Source organism: Artibeus jamaicensis, unplaced genomic scaffold, assembly GCF_021234435.1.
Source record: "Artibeus jamaicensis isolate MK-2021 breed Jamaican fruit bat unplaced genomic scaffold, CSHL_Jam_final contig_354, whole genome shotgun sequence".
In the NCBI taxonomy this organism is placed as follows: domain Eukaryota; kingdom Metazoa; phylum Chordata; class Mammalia; order Chiroptera; family Phyllostomidae; genus Artibeus; species Artibeus jamaicensis.
This window is the reverse complement of record NW_026521803.1, coordinates 19,223,361-19,250,763: the sequence shown is the minus strand read 5'-3', so window position 1 is coordinate 19,250,763 and position 27,403 is coordinate 19,223,361. Positions and strand designations below refer to the sequence as shown.

Below are 27,403 nucleotides of genomic sequence, written 5' to 3'. Positions count from 1 at the left end.
GTATCCTATTCTTGTTTTATGGTTGTAATATGTATTCTTGTGTCACTGGGACTATTATTTCTTTATAAGTAGCCTTTTCCCTCAATAATCTTTGGTTTCTTCAAGTTGCTGTTTCTGTTTGCGTTAAACTATACTTTTCATTTTTGAGGGTTTCCTGTGATGCCTAGTATTTCTTGATTACCTGTTTTGTTAGACACATGGATGATCAAAAAGCTGAATATAAGCTCTGAATGTAAGAGTGAGGCTACTAGACTATGATTTTCTATCAGGGTAATTAGTCTGTGCCATAAACTGCAGAATTTCCTACGTTGGTGTCTGTGTTTTCTTCTCCAGGGCTAGTCCAATTCTGTTAAGACCCTCCAGTCTCCTGCCTAGATGGGAAGGCACAGACCTCGCATTGATGGGAGCCATAGGTGGCACGGTAGTTAGGGGTCTCGGCAATGTATAACCTCACTTAACCCACCAGTGTCTTCCACAGTTCCCTTGCCTTTTTGTAAACTGTGCCTGTTGTCCTCTAGTCCAGATACTTTGTATTACCTTCTTCGTATGGAGCAGTGTATTGCTGGTAGAAGTGTAAATTGGTACAACCATCTTGGAAAAGTGTTTGGCAGCATGTACTAATCTACAGAAACACATAAGCCATTTCTTCCCCACAATACATACCAAACAGAAATGCAGCTTAAGTCCTGATGTATTAAGTCCCCCAATACATACCAAAAGAGACACACAAAAATGTCACAAGAACTTAATTCATAACAGTCGAAAAATGGGAACAACCCAAATATCTATCAATGTTCAAATAAACCTCTGATACATGCAACAACACATGTTTCAAAGACACAAAAGAATATAATCTGTATGGATCCACCTATAAAATGTTTTTAAAAAGGACAAAGCTCATCTATGGCTAAGAAAGTCGAAACCAAGGCAACCTCTCGGGGTGGGAACACCGACTGAGAAGGGATTGGAGCGAAGTCTCGGGGCTGATGGAAGTGTTCCGCATCCTGATTTGGATGATGGGTACATACGTATGTAAAGATGTAGTAATCTGTACTTATAACTGCATACTTAACTGTTTTCAGTTACAGAAAACTCAAAAGAATCTTTTGTAAAAAGTAGATAATATGATGTTTTGGTAATAATAATGAAGTTTAAAACCTCCTATCACCTTAACCTATTAAGACAAATAATTACTTTCCGGAGCCTGAAATACATAGTCCTAATGATCCATAGTAACTTGAGGTATTACTGTATCACCATTTAATTATTTTTCAGTGGGGATAAGTAGTAAATCAGTGATACAACATTAACTTCAGGAAGAGTTAAGACTAACATGCAATTATTAGGAATTCAGAACATACTTTTCATTTAGATGAAACACTATTAGGACCACACTAAGTACTTACCCTTCTAACCGAACATCTGGTAAAGACCTGTTGAGGGCAATCATCTCACTTGCCATTAAATTGAACTGATTGATTTTAAACATTTCTTTCATCTTTTCTTGATCCTCTTTAGGAATGACAACTGGTTTCCCCATTTCTCCAGGACCTTCGTGAGGCTTCTGTACTGGCTCTAGAACTAAAAATAAGGAGAAAACTTAACTAACAATTTTATAGGAATTGAGTCGTATTTCTGTTTAATAACATGAGTTTAAACCATGTCAGCAACGAGCCATTTCTGAGCCCCTCCTCTCCCCGCCTCTAACGCCTCCAGGAGCCACCCTGTCCTCCACTCCCGTCAGTGTCGTGACTTACAACCTTCTCACCTGGCACCACTCACCCGAGTCACTGCATTGCCTCGGTACACCCATCTCAAATGCTGTTACCACATTAACCTCCCTGGAAGCAAGGCTTCCTTATGTTATTTTCACAGTCTCCAAAAGTCTAATCTCTTCAATTTGAAATTTAACCTAATTTGCCAAACAAGCCACCTGCTGTGCTAGGCTCTCAACATCCCCTTCCCCTAATTCATCCTCCGTCAAATAGCAACTCACTACTGTCCCCACAGTCGGTGCCTTGCTTCTGGTGCCATAGTTGGTGTACCACATTCTTGCTTTGGTGCTGTGCCTCACACAGGTCCCCTCCCTTGGCATCTCCTTCCCACTCCCAGCTCTGCAATACCAAACACTGATTAGTCTTTCAAGGCCCAGCTAAAATGGTTTCTCTTGCCTGTACCTTTCCTCAATCTGTCCATTTACTAGTCTTGACTACCACATCATTTCATCTACAGTTCCTATATCTGTAATCAATTGCTATTTTCTTTTTGAGAGTACATTTATTAAAGGTAGGGACAGTGAAACAAGGACCAGCTTAGGACAGACGAAGCAAAAGGAGAGAGCCTGGGTGCGGTTACGCTGGCTCTTCAGAAACAACTCAGGAACGAAGTGAGCCCTGGGGGGCTGCTGTCGGCCCACTGAGAAGAAAAGGGGGGCCTTGGAGACAGGTTCGGGAGGGTTGACCTGAGACAGGTGCCACTGCCTTCCTGGCTGCATGTTTTGTGTGGACCCTCAGAGTTTAGGAGAAAATAAAGATGTACGACTGAGAGGGAAGAAAGGCGTGGGCACGCTCCCAAGGAGGAGAGTACCCAACTGCTATTTCCTACTATAATGATTATCGCTAAAGCTGTCTTACCATAACCCTCCCTTAGGCTATGAGCTCTTTTTAGCTGGGGTTTTATGTACCTTCTGTGGAGTTTAGCAGTGTTGTACATGAGTTTTATAACTATATGCTGAACTAATATGTAACAGTACTATTGAAAGTAAATAAAGCCCTGGCTGGTGTGGCTCACTGGATTGAGTGCCAGTCTTTGAACCAAAGGGTCATGGGTTGGATTCCTGGTCACGACACGTGCCTGGGTTTTGGGCAAGGTCCCCAGTGGGGGGCATGTGGGAGGCAACCACACATTAATGTTTATTTCATTCTTTTTCTCCCTCCCTTCCCCTCTCTCTAAAAAAAAACAAGTAAAAAATCTTTAAAAAGAAAGTAAGTAGAAATGAAATTCTAGAATTGGTAACAGTGGATGTTATAATAAGCATCATGTGAGGTGGAGCTTCATGAAAGACAGTTCTGATCAGAAGTAACGTTATACCCTGATATATACATAAAGAGTAGTATTCCAGATCAGCAATTCCCAAATCTTTTTTGTTATATGCTTCTGAGATATTAAAAACATTCCAAGAAAAACAGGGTTTAGGATGGACTAAACTGGGACAAAAGTGTGTTAAACTTCCCATCTAAAAAGAATGGATACACTATGAGGTGAGGACAACAATGGGAAAAAAGCATGTTTGGGACATTACTTTTTTTTAACTGAAAGCTCTATTTTCCTGCAGTTTTTCTTTAGGCATCCCCCCAAATCTCTGCACAACATGGGAGACATCAAGGCAACAAAGAAACCACCTCTCTTCCTCAGGCTTCATCTGCCCAACAGCAACACTGGCTGGTGCAGCCGGCCCACAGGAGGACTGTTTCACATGGAGGACAAAACCACCTGCCAGCACAAAAGCTGCAGCACCACTGTGTCTTTAACGCTGTCTACAATACACCACACCAATCTATTTCAGAGAGCCATCAAGAAGCATACATATAAAATAATTTTCCCCATTCCTGGAATAAACTGAGAGGTGTGAAAATATTAGGAAATAACTTAAAAATTATAGAAAACCCATGTAAGACAGTTTTCAAAAACAAATTCTGCCTGATGTTCTTTAAATAGAAGCATTGGCAGATTTTTAAAAATACTCTCAATGACAAGTATAATTAAAACTATATGACATGTATCAGAAGTACAATGCCCATACAAGCTTTTAAAAGTTTAAAAATTATAAAACTCTTAGAATCAATTCTACTTATTTGTCTCTGAAAATAAAGAGCAATCAACAGATTTGGGGGCTGGGCTGCTGAGGAGTCAATAGAAGGCAGCACAATTCTGAAAGTGACAATGCCATGGCACAGGTAACATACAGATGGGAGACATCCAGTGGCCCTGACTGGAAACACCCTTTGGCCATCTGTGTCCTGTTTGAGCATAAGATGGCTCTTTAAAGAAAAGTTAAATGGAAACACCATCATGCGGCTCAGTTCTGGAGGGTTAAGTTACACAGAATAGCACCTATGATCTGTTTTAAATAAGAATATATTTTTCTTATGGAAGTAGAACAAAAATGTATGAAGTTATACAATACTCTTTTCAAGAAAAGAAAATACCAATAAAAGGCTAAAATCATTTCTCCCAAAGAATTTTCCTACCTTATTACACAACTATCATCTTTACTGTTGTTATGCACTATATTTCACCTCTTCTGAAATGTTTTCTTCTTTTGCTATTTATACATATTTTAATATCTGATTAGAGTGTGGCTTACAACAGTAACTAGAATGTGCCTGCTTTTTTAGTGGTATGTAAAATAATATCTATAAACAAAGATATGTAAGATCTGACATAACATAGCAAATTACCTGATTAAAAACAACCCAAAATATTATATATAACAAACTGAAAACTTTCTGCTACCTCAACATCCTTGTCAGTTTCAACCATCATTCCAATTTCATGTTTAATTTATTCATAATGTGTTTGGTATACAAAGCTCTAAAGATGTAAAAAAAATTGTAATAAGGAGTTTCTGAAAGCATTTCAGAACATTTTTAAGTTTTTAATCATTAAGTTTCTTCTATAAACTATGTTCTCATAGGGTTTTCTAATGTTTGACAGTTGAAATAAGTCTAGCATATGCACACAAAAATCTGATTCATCAACATTTTAATCTGAAAATCAAGTATAATATTCCCTAGGATATAAAATACAAGTATAAAATTATGAGAATGACTCAGAAAAACAAAAACCAACACTTCTATAATCACCAAAGACAGATATGGTGTAGTACTTGAAGTAGGCGAGTAAGTAAATGTAAGAATCCTAAAAACTTGTTAAGTATATTAATAACTGTAAGAGGCCTCTAGCATTATCATAAGGATAATCAGTCTATTCTACTGGGTTGGCCAAAAAGTTTGTTTGTGCCCCCCCCAAGATGGCTCCAGGAACACTTAGTTTTCTACTTCAGTTGAAACAATTTTGTTATATTCATTATGACAGCTGTCATATCAGCATGCACTTAAAAATTTTATCAAAGTTGGTAAATTTTTGTGTAGCCATTTTAATATTGAAGATGGAAGAAAACATGCAACACTTTTGGCATATTATGCTTTATTATTTCAAGAAAGGTAAAAATGCAACCGAAACATAAAAATGATCTGTTCAGTGTATGGAGAGGGTGCTGTGACTGATCCAATGTGTCAAAAGTGGTTTGACAAGTTTCATGCTGGAGATTCCTCACTGGATGATGCTCCATGGTCAGGTGGACCAGTTAAAGTTGATGGTGATCAAATTGAGACATTAATTGAGAACAATCAATGTTATATCAAGCAGGAGATAGCCGACATACTAAAAATATCCAAATCAATAAAATTATTGGTGGAAATGGAAAAAAAACGTGTCCTTTATTTTATGGAAAAAAAACCCCACAAAACCATACAGACTTTTTAGTCAACCCAATACTTTAAAGTAGAACACCTTTATTCACAATGTCCAGAACATACTATGGTAAATTTCACCAAATTGGCACTGTAAAACAGTTCAAAGAATGTTCAGAAATGAGATCCTTATGATACTGAAATAATTACTATGGGGTGTTATATCTGCTCATTGTTTTTTTGTTTTGGTTTGGTTTTTCAAATGCCATAGAAAATGAAGATCCTGGAGACCTTATGTATTGTACTTCTAGGTCACTGAGTGTACTTGCTAATTCCACTAAGGTTCAAATCCTTATTGCCATTACCTAGCCACTCTCTCCCAACACCTTCAGTGAAAGATCCCTTCGGAGGTACCTCCGCAACCTCATCTGTTGAGATCCTTAATAATTTCAGTGCCCTGAAGTTACTGGGGACCCCTCAGCCTCCACTGCACTGAAACCTCACAGAAGAGCAGACTTTTCAGCCTGTTTTTCCTTAGCACCAACTGTCCCCCTATCCCAAGTCATTTCCCCCCTTTTTCCTGTCAATCCCTCAAGGCTAAGTCACAAGCTGCAAGCATGCTCTAAGGCCCCATCTGGAACTGCTAGTCTCTCAAACCCTTTCTTGCTTAGCTGTTTGCTTAGCCCTTCTCTCATCTTCTCACTATAGACATCCTTCTGGTCTGTTCTATAAGCATCCTGACACCCCCAGGCTATTACAAAGCTTCTTTATGTCCTATCTCCTTATCTACACTCGAGACTTAACTCTAATCACCTTTTCTGTGAAAACTGTTCATTCTTCTTTCCTCAGAGGTAATGATGCTATCTTACGGCTCCCCTTTATTACTTCCAGACGATCCCTCCTTTACTTTGCACTTTGTATAAAAACTACCCCTTTTCTTTGATACTCCTTACACTACTAGTTTTCAATCTGTACTAACCTTAGAACCCTGTTTCAGGATAATCCTCTTTTTATGATTTTGATACCACAGTCTCATCTGCTGGATATTTGCTCTTTCAAGTGTTACTTTTTTCCTTATATTTTAAATCTCTTTAAACTTATATTAAAAAAAAATACATACATACACAGAGAACCAACCCTGGCTCCATTCCTTTCTTTTAACTATTTACTATCCCTTTCTCTTCCTGTCAAAGCTTCCTAAAGGAATAAGCTACACATCACCACTCCTCACTGGCACCTCAAATCTGCTGGTACTGAACTGGCACTTCCCAAGGTCAGAAGCTACCCTGCTCCAAACATCAGAAACACCTGGTCTTTGTTTCGGGTACAATCTCTGAACAAACACCACTCCTGGGTTTCCTTGACCGTACTCACTCTGGCTTCTCCTTCTACCTCTGAGCTCCTAAGAGGCCACTCTTCTTTCCCTGAGGGTCTCCAAAACTGGGTCAGTCTCTTCTAACTCTGCATATGCTCCCAGTGCGATCACACGAACAGATAAGACTTAACCCACTATTACCTATGTGCCTACCCTCAACACCCCTTTGGTCACAGAACATCGCTGCCAGCACCTCAGAGTGAAATATCCCAAACCCAACACATCCAGCCACCTTGCCATCAAAGCTGCTGAACCTCTGGGGTCCCCGCCTCATATGAAGTCATCCAAACAGGAAGACTGAAGAGTCATCTGGGACCTATACTCAATGGCTCACTACATTTGTAAACACCACTATTTACATACTTTTCATATGTTTTATTTCCTTTCTACCTCTAGTATTGTTTCAGTGCAGGTGCCAAGAACTTCTCCAAATTTTCACAACTACCTCACAATCGACCTCTGCTGTCTCATTCTCTTCCAGTACATCAGTCACATGACCACCAAACTTATTCTGAAAGTCCAAATCCCACCGGGTTACTTACTCCCTTGTTTAAGATTCTTCAATGGCATTCCAAGGCCTACAGATAAAAGTCTAAAACCCTCAGCATGCCATAAAGACCTTTTGTGGTTTGGCCTGCTAACCCTCCAAGCTCATCTGCACCTCCCTCACATTCTCCTATCCATCAACTCCGTTCTCACACTTGCTGATCTTGCACATGCTTCCTTCCTTTGCTTGGAAGGTGTTCTGCTTTCCCATCAAACCTAATGAACATCTGTTCAACCTGATACTAGTCAGCTTCAACAAATTTCCGTTCTGCACCAGATGCCCCAAGGCATTCCTTCCTTTCTGCTTCTCTGCAAATCTCTGCTATGCTATTTATGTCAGTATTTCACTACTATTCTTTCTCTCCTATTGGACTGCAAGTTCCCCAAAGGGAGAAATTTTGTATTTTTGTTGTTACTGTTGAATAGGGGTCTATTATTAGCCCCTATTACATGCCCTGCAAAAATCAGTTTTAAAACATTTACCAAGTGGATCTTTGTGGACTGAAGGTCCCATTCTTTCTTACTTCCATGCTTTCGAACGTAAGCTAGAACACCATGAACTCCCACTGTAAATAACAGCGAATTAAGGTGAGGTGAAGGGAAAGTTAATCTGTTCTCTTAGGGAAAAAATATCCTAGTTTTTTACTGGTGAATGATAATACCTGCCCTTTAATTTAAATGTAGACGGGGAGTTCCAGTTCAGGAAGCAGCACTTTATTATTCAATGAAGTCACTAAACAACAGGACCACAAAGTAAACCAGGGAAGTCAACAAACAGGATGACTTTGAATAAAAATGTATTTTATTAAAACGTATGGGGAAAGTGAAATTTAAAAGTTAGGGATTAGCTTAGGACTGGAGTCCAGTGCTAGTAACTGATCCTGTTTTTAGGCAAGTGCTCCAAAATGAAATAAACAGAACTGGTCAGACAGTTCCATCCATAAATATTACAGTGAGCAAGCACACTTACCAACACAAATAAATAATTTTGGATTATAAATTTTAGAGATATTTAAACGTGGCTGCTCAAATAAAATCTATGTTAAAACAGTAATCATTTATACAAAATTCCTAAAAATAGAATTACTGTAGAGCCAGATATTCTGTAACTAATCAAGGTTCAGAGCTAAGAATAGCTGAATTACTGACTCACAATGCAAAGTCATTTTCATTATTTAAAAAATAAATAAAGGCAGCATTTGTTTGCTAAACACAAGGAATTTAAACTGAGTTTTTCTAGTGTCCTCTGCCAAAAACGTCAGCACATCTTGCCTAGACCCTTCATGTTTGTTTCCTGTCTCTCCCACAGCAGGTACTGTAGTGTTCTCATGGCAGCCCTTATTCTATAGCCTTTTTTTCTTAAAAGCCCTCCCTAAAAGTGTTACCTGGAGCTATGCACAGCATTATTATTCCTCCTTTCACCAAGAAAATTCCCCAGGCCACATCTATCCATGACTTCTCCCCTTATCTTTTGATACATGATAATATAATTTTAATGCTCCATTCGGCATTATGGCGTTGGACCAATCTGTACAATTTTGATAGTTCCAATTATGAGATATATTATTTGGTAATATAATATAAATTCCAGAAAATTAACTACATTGAACATTGAACACGAAAATTGAATTTAGCAATTCTATACATAATACTTTAATAATTTTAACCGTGTGGAAGAACCCACTAGAGAATTTTTGGAAATGTGATCATCATATATAGGAAAACAGGGATTAGCATTAACTTAGAAATGTTAAAATTTTACACTATTCGAATTAGTTAACAACAGCAACAATGAAAAAACCCAGTGAAATACTTATCAAATGGATGGTTTCACAATAAAGTGTCACTCACCATCCCCAGCAGGAAGTCCTCGCTCCTTTTTTTCATCACATTTGTTGCACTCACTGAAGTAGAGCAGCAGGAACATGTCCAAGAGTACCCAAATCAAGGAGGTGGCTAGGACCACCTTGCAATATGCAAATTTTCTCATGGCACTTTAAGTCAAATGCAAAATTTTAAAATATATATATATAAATATACAAAGATCATGAAAATATTTCCAATCCAGTTTCATCAGAAATCACATTCATAACCTATAGAGAGAAAAAAAATAACATTAATTAAAAATTCAGAATATAGAAAATCGTAAGAATAATATGCCTATGAAATTTTACTATGGAGAATATGTTTATAAATCAGACTTAGAAAAATATTTGTAAAATACATAAAAATTAATAATATCAAGAATATACAAATAACTCCTACAAATCAATATATAACAACCCGACAGGAAAATAAGTAAAGGCACTTGGCAGAAAATTAACCTCACTAGCCAGTAAACATGTAGAAAAGTGCTCCACTCACTGTAATTAGGAAAATGCAAATTAAAACAGCAAGCTACTATCTCCTATCCATCAAACACAAGAGACTTAACTGTCTTCTAGTCAATTACTGCAGTAAATGCTAAGGCAGAGCTAAGCCAAATACTGCCACAGGAGTTTAAGAAACCAGTGATTCCCAGTCCCTTCGATTTATCTACATTCAATTCCCAAGGCCCAAAGATCTTTTAAAAAGATTTACTTATTTCTAGAGAGGGGAAAGGAGAAAGAGAGGGAGAGAAACATCACTGTGTGGTTGTCTCCTACCATGGACCTGGCCCACAACCAGGCATGTGCCCTAAACTGGGAATCCAACCAGTGACCACACCAGCCAGGGCCCAAAGCCCAAAGATTAGTATCTGTTCTCTTAGGCACAGGTATTATAGCAGTTTATTGGGCTAATTCTTGTCCCTGTGTCTCACTGAATCCCATTTCAAAAATGCTAGTCACCAGCCACTCAGAAACAGACTCATGGAAATTACACTAAAAATAAAAAGAGTATCATTAAGATCTGAGACCCAGTGTTGGCTCTGACAGTAATTTTATAGACTTCCCTGATCTTTAGTTTCTATTTCCCACCCACATCCCACACCCCCATCTATTAAAATAATAAGAAAATGACTCGAGGAACTATCACCAAATTTGCAAAGTCATTTGGGATAGTTTGACTAGAAACATTTCTGGCACAGGAGTTTATCCTGGGAAACTCTGAGGCCATCTGGGAGTCCTCACTGACTCAACCACTGAGCAGCTGAGCGCAAGGCTCAAAGGCCCGTGTCACTGCTGATTAGGAGGAGACCGGCCAAGCACATTCAGATGAAGTGAGCATTCAGAGGAGGCGGACAGAGGAAACACACGCTCTGCACACATGACCAACATGGAAGCCACACGATCATGTGCTTGGAAGGACCTTGCTGACGTTCAATGCTGCAGCCCCTTACAAGGGCAACTTTATGTAGCAAGTTCCATGGCAGGCAGCACTGATGTGTTTACCTGAACAATTCAGGACAGGCCAGAGAATTTATCTACAAAAAGTCAAAGTGGAGAAATGGGAACTCTCATGCACTGTTGGTGGGACTGCAAACTGGCACTGCCACTATGGGAAATAGTATGGTGGTTCCTCAAAAAATTAAAAACATAGCTGCTTTATGACCCAGTACTTCCACTTCTGGGTACATATTCGGAGAAACCCAGGCCACTAAATCGAAAAGAGGTATGCACCCCTACATTCACCGCAGTGTTATTTTGAAGAGCCAAGACATGAAAGCAACCCAACTGCCCATCGACAGATAAGTGGGTAAAAAGGTTGTGGTACATATATACAATGGAATACAACTCAGCCATAAAAAATGAAATGTTACCATTTGTCACACTATGAATGGACCCAGAGGGTATTGTGCTAAGTGAAATAAATCAGATAAAGACAAATAACATGATTTCACTTAAATACAGAATCTAAAGAATAAAAGAAATGAACAAACAAAACAGAAACAGACTCATAGATACAAAAACCAAACTGATGGTTGCCAGAAGGGAGGGGGGTTCAGAGGTTGGGTGATAAGGGTGAAAGGATTCAATACAATTGGTGGTTACACAACAGTCACGGGATGTATAAACTATAGCATAGACTATCGTCAATAATATTGTAATAACTTAATGTGGTGCCAGGTAGGTACTTGAAGTATCAGTGGGATCACTTTGTAAATTGACTGCTAACCGCACACATAAAAAGATGTCCCAAGGTTGGTACACAGCAATGTGGAAAACACCCCCCAAAATACCAAGGGAGCCCTGGCCGGTTGCTCAGGTGGTTGGAGTGTCATCGTGCGGCAGAAAGGGTGCCGACTCGATTTCCGCTTCAGGTCAGAGGCCACTGACTGCTGTTTCTTTCTCACATCAATGTTTCTCTCTTTCTCTATCTCTCTGAAATCAATGAGCATGGCCTCTGGTGAGGATTAAACAAGAAATACTAAGGGATACTTAAAATCTAAAGTATTATTTATGCTCATCTCTCTGGGCACTTTGGTCTCTTGCCTCTACTCCTCTTCATCAAACCTATATTCCCTGACTGCACAGTGACAGCAGCGATGCTATCATACTTTTGCTTCAAAATCAAACTTACTCAACATCTGATATTGTGTCATGCACGATGATCAACTACTGATAACCATGGTAACTGTGGTAAAGGGAGACTCAAAATCGGAGTGCACAGTGTCGAGGAGCAACAGCTCTCTCCAGAGAAGCTAGATATGTATGTACAGATTTATATTTTGAGCTACTTCATAGGAAAGCTTCCTCATGATCATTGGCAAAGCAAACAGACTGATTGCCAGTTCAATATTTGGGATTCAAATGAGGTTTTCTTTATCTTCTCTAAAATCTGCTATGTGCTTTTTTAAAAAAAATGCTTACAGGCCAGAATATTTAAATGTAAACCTTTATACTCTGCACACACTCCTATTTAATTTTTCTAAGATTCTAAAGTTGAAGGTGAAATGCAGTGGGGGTGTGGGTGTTTGAGAGAGGAGGGATATGGAGGACGCAGGAGGTATACAGGAAAAAGTAAAGGAGACAGCAAAAACTTTAGAGACCTTGGGTTAGGCAAAGATTCCTCAGATAGCAAAAACCCAACGAACTGTAAAAAGATTGATACAACAACCTTTATAATTAAAAGCTTCTGCTCTTCAAAAGACACCGTTATGAATATAAAAGAAATTCATAACAGTTTTAAAGAAAATATTTACAAAGTACATGTCTAATAAATGACATACCTAAAGTACATAACTTTCAAAGTAAAAAAAATTCCAAAAAATGGGAAAAAAGTTTAAACCGAAAGAGCAATGCCGATGCAAAATGAGGCCACAGCATGTTCAAAATCATTAACTATTCAAAACTGCAAATTAAAGCCATCATGAAACACCACTATGCACTGATGTAAATACCTAACAGAAAAAAGAAAAATATCAGGTGCCGACAAGGAACCGGAGCATCAGGAACTCCAACACATCGCAGAGCGAATGCAAAGTGGTACGGCCACCCTGGAAACCAGTCTGCAGTTTCTGCCCTGAGACATCAGCAATCCTGTTCTTAGCTTTTATTGAAAAGAAAGATACGTGTCTACACAAAGACCCGCACAACTCTTTATAGCAGCTTAATCATAATCTTTAATATGTGGAAATATTCCAAATGCCCATCACCTGAATGAACAAACTGTGGTGTGTCTGCACAGTGAACTACTCCCCAGCAAACCAGCAATTAAAAAGAACAAACTCTTGATTGGCATGCAATACTATAGATGAATCTCACAAGTGAAAGTACTCAGTCACAAAGGGCTGCATACCACATTGTATGATTCCATTCGTGTGACATCCTGGAAAAGGCAAAGCCATGCAAATGCCAATCAGATCAGTAGTTACCTGGGGCTGGGAAGAAAGTAGAGGATTGTACACAGAGGCATGAAGGAATTTGTGATGGTGAAAACATTCCACATCTTGTTTGTGGTGGTATGACTATGTCCATTTGTCCAAACATGGAAAACTATACCTAAAAAGCTGAATTTTACAGTATACAAATTCAACCTCAATATACTAAAAAACAGATAAATATGGGGGTGGGAAAAACTGTATATTTTCTCAAATGACACATTCTCTAATTTATCTTGGAAGTCACTAAAAGTTTTGTTTTGTCACAACCACAATAGATTAAAAGCGTCCATTTGAAATGCATTTAACTGTTAATTTAAGTTATAAAAGTCAGAATTAATGTCAAAATACAGTGATTAATTAAATCAGCAAACTTCTGACCCTACTTACATGTGATATGCCAAGTTTTTCCAAAGATTTTTCTAGGGCTGAATGATGATTTTCTCCTACCCTTCATACTTCTAGCCAAGGCTCTCCATAAATTGCAAGCCCTAACAAGAAGGGTCTCAGCTCACCATTAAAAAAGACTCTAGGGTACATCAAGGAGCTCACCTCCACTCTCCTAAGAACACAGCACTCTGGAGGGTCCACACTTTCCACCTTCCAGCCCAGAGGGCAGATGGGTACACACGGTACTCTCATCCCACAACCACATCAAAATTACAACTGAACTACAGAACCATCATTCAAGAACGACTGAAATCTTGGTGAACAGAAGTCTATAACTAAGGATACAAGGCAGCAGCAGCCACGGAGTGACCAATTATACATGACTGGTAGGAGGGGTGGAGACACGAAACAAATGGGTCCTATGCCCATAGGACATAGTGCAGAAAATAAAAATCAGGTGTATCTTGGCTGCAAGGCTCCACACTGAGGAGCAAGGGGTCCTAGTCCAACATCAGTGCTCCCAGGCCCAGGGTTCCAGTCCCAGAAAGAGAAGTTCCCGTGACTTCTGGCTGTGAAAACCAGTGTGGGTTACAGTTGAGCGAGGAGGGCGACTTTTGGAGTCCCAGGCATTCCTCTTAAAGGGCCCATGCATGGACTTAAATGCACTCACTTTGAGCCCCAGAGCTGGGGTAGCAGCTTGAAAGATGCCAGGAACATATGAGGAGGAACTAAATTATTTGATTCTGAGTACGGGCTAGAGGGGCAGCTTTCTCTTAGAAGCCTTTGATCCTTTAAAAAATTTTTTTAATTTATTTTAATTGTTGTTCAAGTACAGTTTTCTGTTTTTCACTCCCATCCCAGCCCACCCCCCAGTGCTCCCCACCTCCCTCCCATTTCTACCACCCTTAGTTTTTGTCCATGTGTCCTTTGTACTTGGTTCCTGTAAACCCTTCCGCTTTTCCCCTGAAATTCCCTCCTCTCTCCCCTCTGGTCACTGTCATCCTGTTCTGTATTTCAATGTCTTTGGTCATATTTTGCTTGCTTATTTGTTTTGTTGTTTAGATTCCTGTTAAAGGTGAGATCATATGGTATTTGTCTTTCACCGCCTGGCTTATTTCACTCAGCATAATGCTTTCCAGTTCCATCCATGCTCTTGCAAAGGGTTGGAGCTCCTTCTTTCTTTCTGCTGCTTAGAATTTCATTGTATAAATGTACCATAGTTTTTGGATCCATTCATTTACTGATGGGCACCTACCTATGTTGCTTCCAACAATAGCCAAGTGTCAGAAGCCTTTGATCCTTTGCTGAGCCCACCCCTCAGACAGACAGGTGCCATATCTGAGTCTCCATCAACCTGGTTAACACTGTCCACCCTGCCCTGTGATTCCCTGATACCCCACCCCACTGAACTTCCAGGCCCACCCAAGCCATTTCCGGTCGAATACCCAAACAAATGGCCTGTCTTGCCTCATACTCACACTTTGCTAAAATCTCTCAAAGGTTCACAAGTCCCAAACAAGCAGCATCTTGTTTTACCCAACTTCTATCTGATACAACATGGATAGACAGATATACCATGTTTTGGGAAACAAATCAGCTTCTTCCCCAAATTAATATATAAATTTGATACAACTTTTTCTATTGAGGTAAAACTATAAATTAATATAATTCTAACCTACACACAAACGAGGCTTTGGGAAATGGTTTTATTTTAAAGCAGAAGCACCTAAAGCCCTGTGGCACTCAGAAGCAAACCCACACTTGTGTGGGAGGCTGGACAGGCACTACAAGAAGTCAGAGTTGCAAACTGATACAGGGACAAATAAATGCCTTTCCACATGGTAAAACACAGTTAGATTTCACCTCATACCAATACCAAAAGTAAATCTGTAAACCGAACAGAACTGAAGCCACAGTTGTTAAAACAAAGTAGCAACTATTTTGGGCCCATTACCTAGTGGCTATGGTAAGAATGGCCACCATACCTTAAGTTTCAATATTATAGTCTCCACTTCCTATAAAGTATTTAGGCCAACGTTTCTGCCACTGCCTTTGCGTCAAGTGATTATTTTTAGCACTGAGAAGATTCATTCACTAGCAAAACCCAATTTTCAGGTATTTGTATATTCTTATTTTACCCGAGTTAATGACAAAAATTTAATAAAAACCAATGCAAAACCCCCACACGAAATGATGTTCACATTCCATATAAATGTGGATCTTCTCTAACTCTATTTCTCAAGTGTTACCCTCAGTTCAGGTGTCAGCGGGACAGTCTTATCATTTGGGATACTAATGGTATTGACTCCTATAAAATTTATTGGCACAAATATTTCAATGCAGAGCATTCAATGTTCGGTATCCTAAGTGGAGTGCCGCTTTCTAAAGTAATAAGCTGACTTAATTTCTAGCAATACCTTTAAAAGGTTTATATATTTTTCTAGTTATAAAGTACAATTATATATGCTCAGTGCAAAGAACCTGGCAAGCACAGAAGATGCAAAATCATCTATAAACCCTACTAGTTAAACACTCCTACTACCAATGGGTTAAGTGTTCTTTCATTCAGAATAGATCGTAGAAATGCAAATCTGTAATATCTACTTTGCCTCATTTATTGTCTTACATGTACTTATCAGGAAGAAAAAGGATGGGTGTGATCATAAACGGTTAGTGGAGGAGGGAGATCTTCATGGTGATGCTATATTTTGATTTTTTTTAAAGTAATATGCTCAACAGACCTTTCTAACCCTCTTCCTACCCCAACCACTGAGCATCATGTCTTAGGTAGTATCAAATGTCTTAAAGTTCACTTCAGAATAGCCTTGATATTCATAAAACTATGTGAAAATGCCACATAGTGTTTTACACATTTAAAGAAAAGACAGAAAATGGATACAAACTAAGGTGGCTTCCTGCCTCATGATGCGGACTTTTGCTCTCCCTGCCTTCCCCAAAGGGCTTTTCTGGTAAGAGACTCAGCCCCCCAGCCACAGCAGTCAGATGGCCCAGCCAGGACAACCACAGGGCCTTATCCTGTGGTTTCTTGAGTCACAGAGCTGGAGGCCTGTGCATCTAGGACTGCAGTTCAACACTGCCCGACACACAAAGCCCACCTTAAGTCCAAGAGAATGAGGACAAGCAGAGACATACAGAACAAGAGGCAGAGAGAGGGTCCTGATGGTGACCAAATCACTGACTCTTTCTTGGTTTTTGTGAGCACTCAGGAATCCTCCTATTAATCCCCTTTTCTGCATAAGAGAGTTTTAGTGGGTTCCTGAGACGACCAGAATGCCTGGGGCAGCAGCGGTGGGAAGTGGAACTTGTAGGTCATGGCTGTCAAACTCATTTTCACCAGGGGCCACATCAGCCTCACAGTGGCCTTCAAAGAGTGGAATATAATTTTAGATCTGTATAAATGTAACCACTCCTTAACTAGGGGCAAGGAGCTCAGTGCTGTCACCAGGCAGAAATAAGGTGCCGGGCTGGATAAAACAAGGTGGAGGGTGGGATTCAGCCCTTGGGCTTTGTGTTTGCTGCCTGTGTTGCAGGTAAATTACACAGGTTCCGGTCCACTGATGAGACTCCCCTCTACTAGTCATAAGCAATTATACATAATAAGACAGACTACATTACTTGAAAAGATGCCTTTTATGCCGTAAACTATAAAACATATCAAATATCATATGTATAAAACTCACCACAGAAATAAAGGACCAGCCCTGACTGGTGTGGCTCAGTAGATTGAGTGCTGTTCTGTGAACCACTGGTTCGATTCCCTTTCAGGGAACATGCCTGCTTGTGGGCCAGGTACTCAGTAGGGGGGGCACATGAGAGGCAACCAGACACTGATGTTTCTTTCCCTCTCTCTCTCCTCCCTTCCCCTCTCTAAAAATAAATAAAATCCTTAAAAAAAAAAAAAGGATCGCAACACAACACATATCTACCACCCAGTGAAGAATAAAGAACATTACCTTTCATGTTCCCTCCCCAATCCATTTCTTCCCCAGCTCTCCAATGGCAACCTCTATTCTAGAACTTACTCTACGTTTTCCTGATGGTTTTACCTCACTGGTATCCTTAACAACACCTTGTTTACATTTGTTTCTGAAGTGCTTATAAATACAAAAATCTGGCACTTGCTATTTTCCCCTAACACTGTGTTCCTGAGATCCACCCATAGGTTTCATATAGTTGTAGTTAATTCGTTTTCACTACCGAATACTATTCTACTGGCTAAGCATACCAACTGTTTATCCGTTCTACTCTTAATGGGTATTTGGTTCATTATAGGCTTCTGTTATCACAAGCAGTACTGCTGTGAATATTCCTGAACATGTTTCCTGGTACACACGCAAAGACAGTGGTACCTCGGTACTCATCATTAATTTGTCCTGGAACTCGAGATGAGTGCCGAAACTGATGAACACCAAAACCGACTCACACAAGTTCTAGCAAGTGCCGTAAGTTCCGAGCAAGCACAGAGTGCTGAAACATTTTTTCCTTGTCAAAATGCAATGGAGTAGAGGGCTTGACAAGTTCTGAAGCCGATGAGTACCGAGGTATAACTGTATATTTATTTATGTCAGAGGACGGTAAATTTCTTCTGGGAAAGGTCAGATGGTAAATATTTTAGGCTCTGTGGGGCATCTCTGTTGCAACCACTGAACTCTGGTACCACGTAAGCAGTGTAAATGATGTGTGAACAAGTTAATGTAACAGTATTTCAATAGAACTTTATAGGCTCTGAAATTTGATTGTCACATAATTTTTATATCACAAATTATAAAATATTACTCTAATTTTTTAACCATTTAAAAATTTAAAAAACCTTAGCTATGAGCCCTGATTTAGAGTATATCCTTAGGGGTATTAGGTCACAGTGTATGCATATTTTAAACGTGACTAATTATGACCAGTTTGTTTTCCCAGGTGGTTGAAGTAAAACAAAAGGCAAAATGAGAGCTCTGGATGTGTTATGTCCGTGGCAACACTTAATGATGTCAAACTTCTCTATCCCTCTACACTCCAGCCCTGCTTAATGCACTTTAATTTTCACTTCCCCACCATCTCTGACCTTACTGGCCATTCTATTTATTCTGCCTATTTAAGTCTAGTTCACTTTTCTATTGGGTGAGTTGTTTTGTCTTTTCCCTATTAGTTTGAAAAGCTTTCTCTACAATCTGGATTATAATCTTGTATACCTATCTTTTCCCAATTTAAAGCTTCTCTTCCTAACAAGATCTGTCCTTTATGGTTCACATTTTCTAAGCCTTAGATTCTTCTCTATCTAGGAACTATTTTAAAGTTTTACACTTCAGCTTTAAGTGGAGATTCAACATCATTTTCTCCTATGTGGATAACCACTGTTGCAGTACTATTTACGGATAGTTCATCCTTTCTCTGATGGCATGCAATGCCAGCTTCGTCACAGATGGGGTTTCCAGGATTCTGTATTTAGTTCCACAGGTCTATCTATCTCCACACCACATTGAGGTCAACTATTAGAGCTTTACAGTAATTCTTGATATAAGGTAAAGCAAGCCTTTTCACCTTTCTCTACTTCTTGAGGAAGGCCTTGGCTACTCTTAACCTACTTGCCTTCCTTAGCAATAATGACCATTTAAAAGTGACCATTGCAAAAGAAATTAGTAGTTGAAACTGTCTACTATGACAATGGTGGCCAATTCTTCTATTCTGAGAATATAAATTTAAAAAATCAGAAGGATCGTTTTTGAAGAGCTGGTAATAATGAAAGAATTAAACTCAATCTTAATAGTTAAGTTCAAAAAATGTTTTTCAAAACAACATCGTTTACAAAATAACTTCTTATGTCTACTATATTATGTTCCTTAAAAAAAGTTTCAGTACTTTGGAGTCACGACTAATTCCGGTCTCTCTGGATTACGTACTGAGTCCTGGCCAACTGTGTACTTGATACCAAGTCAGATACTGTGCGTGGCACAAGCATAAAGCCAATGATCCACACAACGGAAGCTCTTATCACACCATTAATCACCAGTCTGAGACACGCCATTCACATTATGAGAGAAATATCAATTCAGGAAACTTGGCAGGAAGAAGACATCCAGATAGGGAAGTTTCTAAATAGGTTTTATCAGAAGGCACTGTAAGATACAAAACTCTGTGCAAGGTTTTCTGTAGAGTAATTTCTTTCTATGGTTGTTTTCTGTCTCCCCTCTACCTAAAACCCTTGATGGCTTCCCCTTGTCCCTCCGTCTTAAGAACCAGGTTTGAGTTCACTGCAGGACTCAAACCTGGGTGTGCTCGCTGAAGAGAGTCTGTGCTGAAGTAAGTCAGGGGGGTGCTGTACGCTCTCCTTGCCCTGGAAGATTCATACTGTCTATCATCGCGGTGAAGCTTCTATGAAGTTCTGCAATATGAAACCTATTTAACTGTATTAATGCCAAGCTTCTCATTTTCAAGCATGGAACTTTCCCCATATACATCATCTTTCTTTTTTGTCTGACATAAAGCAGGTTTCACATGGCAAAAAAAGAAAGTGGTAGAAATTGGTTTCGAATCCCGAAATCAGGCAGTTTTAAACTATAGGTTATTTTCTTTTTGCAAAACTGGTATGTCTGTAAATCTGCAAATTCTGTAAAAAAGAGATTCCATTCTGTTTAAAAGTCCCTCACCAGGAAGGTTTTCATGAAGTGAAGGTTAATTCTAGTATCTTGATCTGTTTTAAGTTCACATTTCTGTTTTGTTCCTTAACATAACATATACCAGGATAGAACACAAACAGTTTTGGACGAAAATGGGAAATCCCAAAGTCACCATTATATAAATCCCTAAAAGAAAATAATCTACAAACTCCCCCCTTAGAGAAGTGAAATTTGTCAACTATTTCTACTATCACTTATTTTTCTAAGTTTAGAATATCACATTCTAAAGAATACATCAGCACTAAATACTGCACTGAGTGCACCACTATTTCATGTAGGATACTGTGAGGAAGGAGTTAACACAGCAGGTCTCTTTTACTCGGTCCTTGCTAATCTCTGGGAGAATGCCTGGAGCCATAGCAACGACCCCTGGCCAAACCCTGAGAACTAAACTCCCATGTTCACAGTCACTGGTTAAGGATATCAGACGTAGTGGGTCAGGATGGACCAGGATGTCAGCATGTAATCATCAAGACTTATGATGTGTACCTGGCATCTGTTCTGGGTTCTAAGTTGCAGTTACTGGGACTGGCCATATTGCAGAAATGTGCCTACGTGACCCACTTCCTATAAACACTCATGTGCTTCTATAGGGAGAGACATCTTGTATGTGTCTCTATCATTCCCAGCTAGAGAGGAAACTGGGTCCATGCAATTCTTGTGGTGGAAAGACTTAGAAGTCTATGCTAGATTTCTCTAGCATTCACCTATACATATCTTTTTCCTGCTGTTCCTACATTGTAATCTTTGCTGTAATAAACCTTCACCTTGATTACACTGAGTTGTGTGAGTCCTTCCAGCAAATCAAACTAGTGGGCAATCATAGGATCTGCAAAACAAACACCATTAAAGAATTTTGTTGGCCATTACCTACTTCTCATTTTTCAGAAGCTAAATGATCATAATTGTAATCTCTTTAAATGAGTAAATCAATATATAGGATAAAAGTTAACACAGGCCCTGGCTGCCTATCTTAGTTGGTTAGAGCATTGTCCCAATTTGCCAAGGCTGCAGGTTCGATCCCCAGTCAGGACACGTACAAGAATCAACCACTGAAGGCATAAATAAGTGGAACAACAAACTGGCCTCTCTCTCTTAAAATAAAAGTTAACACAGTAGACCTGAGACTGCTATCTTCAGAAAGACTTGGTTGCAAGGTTGGCCCTTGACTGACATCTGGGAACTTGAATAATCAACAGTTCCCAATATTGATATAAAACTTACCCTAAATGGTAAGTGTGCCTCATCGCGTGCCTAAACTGTCTGTACAAACAGTATAATATATGCAAACACCAGCTTTTCTTCTTGGAGCCTGAAATTTTTTTACATGTTAGGCAGAGGATGCCTCCATCATGAACCCTATAAAAACACTGGCAAGGAGTCTAATGACTCTCCCTAGTCGATGACACTAGACATGTGCTGTCACAATTCAGGGCTGGAGGACTTCAGCCCGTCCTCAGTGGCTCCACTGGGAGAGGACTCTTTGGAAGCTTGTGCCTGGTTTCCTCCAGTCTTCACCTCCATCCCTTTTTCCTTTGTTAATACTGCTTTGCTTCCTTTTGATGTAATAAACCTTAACCATTATTATCACTAGAGCCAATCACTGAACCTGAGGGCTCGACCTTGGGAAGCCCCTACAACAATCAACATATTGAAACAGAAGTGGGTGTCTATTAGGTCAAATGCTGAAATTAAAATTTGGGTTCAAATTTCAATTCCGACACATATTAGTTACGTGACCCTATAAACACGGGCCTTTTTATTCTTCTAAATGAAAAAACATGCCCACTTTACAGTCAGTCCCATTACACAAAATTAAATGGATAATGTACAATGCACTCAGATGGCATAGTACACAGTAATATTAAATAGTATTTCTAGAGGTGCTTTCTTAGATGAAATAAAAATTTGGGAACCTTTTATATTTGTACTGATGCAGTGAGAACTCAACCAGCCGATTGGAGTACTGAAGAGACACGGTCGGAGACAAACTTCAACCACGTGTCTTCGACACTGGCTCTGTGAGTGATCACTAGTCCATGAGACAGGATTACTACTGGATGCAGTCAAGCAGGTCAAACCCTGTATAACCAGTCTCTCTTTATTTCTAAACCTGTTCTTCATTTAACCTTCAAATTAACCTCTGTAATGAGAAGTAAATGCACTAATTAATTAGTACTGGGCTATGCTTGGTAGTTGAATTTCTCAAATTACTAAAGTGGAATTTTGGGACAAGCCATTTTCTTGTGTGTACATGAGGCATAAAGTCCAATCAACAAAAATTTGAAACCTCTGGAGCTGTAAGAACAAACCCCAATGTAAAAAGAAGTGGAACCCGAAGTTATTCATTCCTGGCTATCAACTTACCCCAAAGAGGTTTTTCAAATGAATTCATATCCCAAATCCTTATGTCCCACATCTCCTGTTGAAAAATAAATTTCCTATAATCAGATTTTACAGAATAACTATCCTCCCCCCTTACCTCAGCCCCCTACCCCACTGGACCACAGGACAAATGCCACCACCCAGTGCTGCACACACATGGTACCTGGCGCACCACGTGTTCAGTTCATGTTTGTTTATGAATGAGTGAGTCAATGAATAAGTATTACCGGAACCAACACCAAGCTCAATGGGAACTGAGCCTCCTCTTATAAGTCTATGAGGATAGCCCTGGCTGGTGTGGCTCAGTGGATTGAGCACTGGACCATGAAACTAAAGACTGCTGGTTTGATTCCCAGTCAGGGCACATGCCTGGGTTGCTGGCCAGATCCCTCATTGGGGATATGCGAGTGGCAATGGATGAATGTATCTGTCACACATTGATGTTTCTCTCCCTCTCTTTCCCTCCTCCCTTCCCCTTGCTCCAAAAGTAAAGAAATAAAATATTTTTTAAAAGCTATGAAGATGTTAACTTGGCAGATTAGCAAGCCAAAGACATATAAATAGCAGGTGTGGCAGATAGTGTTTGTTCCTTATCCCACCCTCAGACGCTATGCTTTTCAAGGCATTAGACCTCCAAATGAATCCAAATGATCATTCTTCTTGCCAATGCACATGACCAAATTCAACCAATGAACCTAAGGGGATGTCTGCTGGGAAGCATTCAGGAAAAGTTATGCTCCTCAGAGAGATGCTGAAGGAGGAACTAGACTTTTCCACCTCTGGATATTGTGTGTGTAAGATACATAAGAAATACTGCGGCCACCCTGAGGCCATGAGAGAAACTCATGCTGAGGCTGGCCAACTGGAAACGTGGAAAGCACATGGGGCCCTGATGGTATCACAGAGTCACTGAGCACACAAACCTTGAAATCTCCTATTGTCTGTACTTCTTGTTAGGTGAGTTGAGACAGCCCGCATTGTTTAACTAGTTAATTCTGCTACTGTAGTGGTGTATTGCATCCCAATACACCACTCTGCAACCTACCATTACTGATTTAGATAGGCATGTACTCTGAAGAAAACAAATAATTTGTGAATCAGTGGAGAATCTAAATTAAGGAGTCTACTTTTAGTGGAGATATGCAAAGAACGAGAATTTCAATGAAAATTTAACAGCTACAAACTAGAACTTGGCATGTAACATGCCCATCTTAGACACAGCATTGATCTATCACAATCCCATATCCCTACTTCATTCAAACTTTAAATAGCACACATGTGCAAGACACTATGCCAAGTACTCTGATGTACATAAATATGAAACAGACCTAGGTCCCTGTCGAAACAGACCTAGGTCCCTGTCCTCAACAAGCTTGCAGTTTAGAGGGAGAGATGACAAGGCAAGTTTGTGTGGCACTTTACAATTTAAAAAGTGCTTTTGTATCTTTGCACCAGGTGCTAAGTTGTAAGAAGCTGTGTGCACAGAGGATAGAAGGTGGTAGCAAGAGTGACCGGGGAACTCATCTGAGTTATAAAAAGGCAAACGGACATTTCGAGTGGACAAAACTGTGTGAGCTCAAATAAGGAGGCAGGAAAGTGCAGGAACTGTCGAGGAGACAGCAAACAGAAAACCTGAGAGATAGGGTTGAGGGGGTGAGTTCGGAACAGGGCGAATCTCGACTACCAGGCTAAGAAGTTTAAAGAGCAATGGTCACAGGAAGTTAACCCATGTTTTTACTTTTCTCGCTTCAATATAAATGCCAAATCATCGCAACAGAATACCGTGGTTTCGTTATTCAGACACTAGGAAATATATTGCCACCATCCACAATGGAAAACCCAGGGAACCTGGGGAGCAGCTTCTGGCACGAAAAGCAACAGGAAGGAACCTCTTCAAGGCCAGGGGCCTGTGCTATTTTCTGGCCTCAGAACCCCCCACGTCTCCAAGTCTTTGTTCTGTTTTTTCCCCCCCAAAACACCAACTTTGGCCCTGAGTTCCAATGCCCCCTCTTCCCCTCAAATTATCACTCTCCTCTTTCTTTTACCACCTTCTGAACAAATAGTCTTATTCTGTTTGTAATTTCTCAACTCCTCAACCCAGTGTAGTCTGGTTTCACTTCACAGAAACCACTGTGATGTCCCACCTGCCAACACCAATCTTTCTCAGGCTCTTTCTATTTGATTTCTCAGCCTAAATTATTTTTGAAATATGCATGCTATAAATAAAATATAACTTTGTCTTGGCTCATAGGATCATTTCCTGTCCTTAACTTCTCTGACCAGGCGCCAGTCTTCTCCACCAGCTCATCCCACTCTGCCCCGGACCTGCTCCAGGTGCCTGACACTCCACACACCCTCCGCAGGAATCTGCCCGTTGTGAAGCTTCACCGGCCACAGCCCCTGGCTCCCATATCTGCGTCTTCCTCCTGGGACTCTCTGGTTGGACTACAAGCGCCTCCAGCAGGGGAATTGTATTTTTCATACCTGAGCCCTAAAAGTCTAGGAAGTAGCTGAAGATAGAAGAAACATAAGCAAAATAGGATCTCCACTGCAACATCATTCTTTATAGTTTCCTAATGTTTACTTTCTATTCTAATACCAAACACTAATTTATACCATAATGTATGTTAATCAGTTTACTATCTTGTAAGCTTCATGAGTGCACAGACGTTATTTTGTTTAATTCTATTACAACAACACCTGGGATGGTACCTGACATATGGCAGAAGAGTTTAAAAATTATTTGTTAAATGAATTAAAGTACCAGAAAACACCACCATGTAAGAGGGAATAAAGGTAATTGAAATTAAAGCATTTTAAGGTGGTTGGATTTAGGTATAGGGTAGAAATACTTACGTTAGATCTTTTAAGATAAAATATTATTAAAAAATTAAAGGAATGACAATGTGAAATTTGAGTTAAATGTAAAGAAATGAGTTAAAAACTTATGTCCAATGTGAAATTGCCTTTACTTAATTGAAAAAAAGGAGTTGAAAAAAGGAGGAATAAAAAAATCAATCAATTCAAAAGGAAATAAGAAGGAAACTGAAACTCAGAAAAACTCCGTATAGAAAGCACAAAAAAAAAGGGTAGGACTAAATTTCAAAACATAATTTAAAAAAAGACTAAATGTATCCATTAAAAGATAAAATGTCAGACTGAATCTTTTAAAGTAAAAGCTATATGCTATTTATGCGATAAACACTAAACACATAAGGATTCAGAAAAGTTAAAAGTGACATCAACCTCACCAAGGAAAATACACAGATGGCAAATAAGCATATGACAAGACACTCCATGTCATATGTCATGAGGAAAATGCAGATTAAAACAATAAAATACCATTACACACCTATCAGAACAGCCAAACCCGGAACAGTGACAATACCAAGGGTTGTGAGGAGCTGTCTCTCCCCCACTGCTGGTGAGAATACAGATGGGACAGGTGCCTGGAAGACAGCTTGGCAGTTCCTCGCAAACACACACATGTGCTGACCATACCACCAGCAACAAGCTCCTTGACATCTACCCCAGGGAGTCAAAAACTTATGGCCACGTAAAAACCTGCACATGGATGTTTACAGTAACTTTATTCTTTTTTTAAAGATTTTATTTGTATTTATATTTAGAGAGAGAAGAAGGGAAGGAGAGAATCATCAATGTGTGCTTGCCTCTAATGTGCCCCCAAATGGGGACTTGGCCTGCCACCCAGGCATGTGCCCTGACTGAGAATCGAACCAGCGACACTTTGGTTCGCAGCCCACACTCAATCCACTGAGCTACACCAGTCAGGCAAAGTTTTTTTTTAAATTAATTAGTTAATAATTTATTTTTAGAGAGAGGCAAAGGGAAGGAAAAAGAGTGGGAGAAAAACATCAATGTGCGGTTGCCTCTCATGTGTCCCCTACTGGGGACCTGGCCTGCAAACCTGCAACCCAGGCATGTGCCCTGACTGGGAATCAAACCAGCAACCCTTTGCTTCACAGGCCTGTGCTTAATCCACTGAGCTACACCTACCAGGGCTAGTAACTTTATTCTTACTGCCAAAACTTGGAAGCAACAAAGGAGTCCTTCAGTAGGTGAATGGATAGACTGTGGTACATCCAGACAATGAAATATTATTCAGCATTAAAAGGAAATGAACTATGCCCTAATCAGTGTCGCTTGGTTGGTTGGGCAGGTCTGGTCCCCAATTGGGGCACATGCAGGAGGCAACCAATCGATAGGAACTGTAAATGCATAAGTGAAAAGAAGCCAATCTGGAAAGGCTACATACTGTATGATCCCAACTATATGACGCTCTAGAAAGGGCACGACTATGGTAACAATAAAAAGATCAGTGGTGGCCAGGGGTAGTGGTCAGGATAAATAAGCAAAGCAAAGAGGGTTTTTAGAGCAGTGAAAACACACTGTATGGTATTATAATGATGGCTGTATGTCATTACACATTGGTTTAAACCCAATGAATGTGCAACACCAAGAGTGACCTCGGAAAAACGATGGGCTGTGAGTGATTATGATGTGCCATTCCAGGATTATCCTTAATTTAAAAAAAAAAGTGCTACTCTGGTGAGTAATGCTTATAATGGCAGTGGCTATGCATGTGTGGGGACAAAAAGTATACGGGAAATCTCTGTACCTTACGATTTTATTCTAAAGAACGGTCTGTTTAAAAAGTGAAAGCATGGGAGACTTACACATAAGTGGACTAGCCTATGCTGGACTAACCCACCTATGAATAATG

At 39.8% G+C, this 27,403-nt stretch overlaps 1 protein-coding gene across 4 annotated transcripts in view; it reads right to left on the bottom strand.

The window, feature by feature from the left end:
* The window catches only part of GALNT1 (polypeptide N-acetylgalactosaminyltransferase 1), a 135,047-nt gene that overhangs the window by 58,483 nt on the left and 49,161 nt on the right, over window positions 1–27,403 (bottom strand). For 3 of the 4 annotated variants that reach the window (XM_037154457.2, XM_037154456.2, XM_053664182.1), the window contains exons 3-5: window positions 22,642–22,696; window positions 9,247–9,488; window positions 1,407–1,581 (exon numbers count right to left, since the gene is read on the bottom strand). In XM_037154457.2, the coding sequence (XP_037010352.2) occupies window positions 1,407–1,581; window positions 9,247–9,385 (314 nt within the window). In that variant the 5' untranslated portion in view covers window positions 9,386–9,488; window positions 22,642–22,696. The remainder of the gene's footprint in view (window positions 1–1,406; window positions 1,582–9,246; window positions 9,489–22,641; window positions 22,697–27,403) is intronic. The other variant, XM_053664181.1, reaches the window with a different exon arrangement.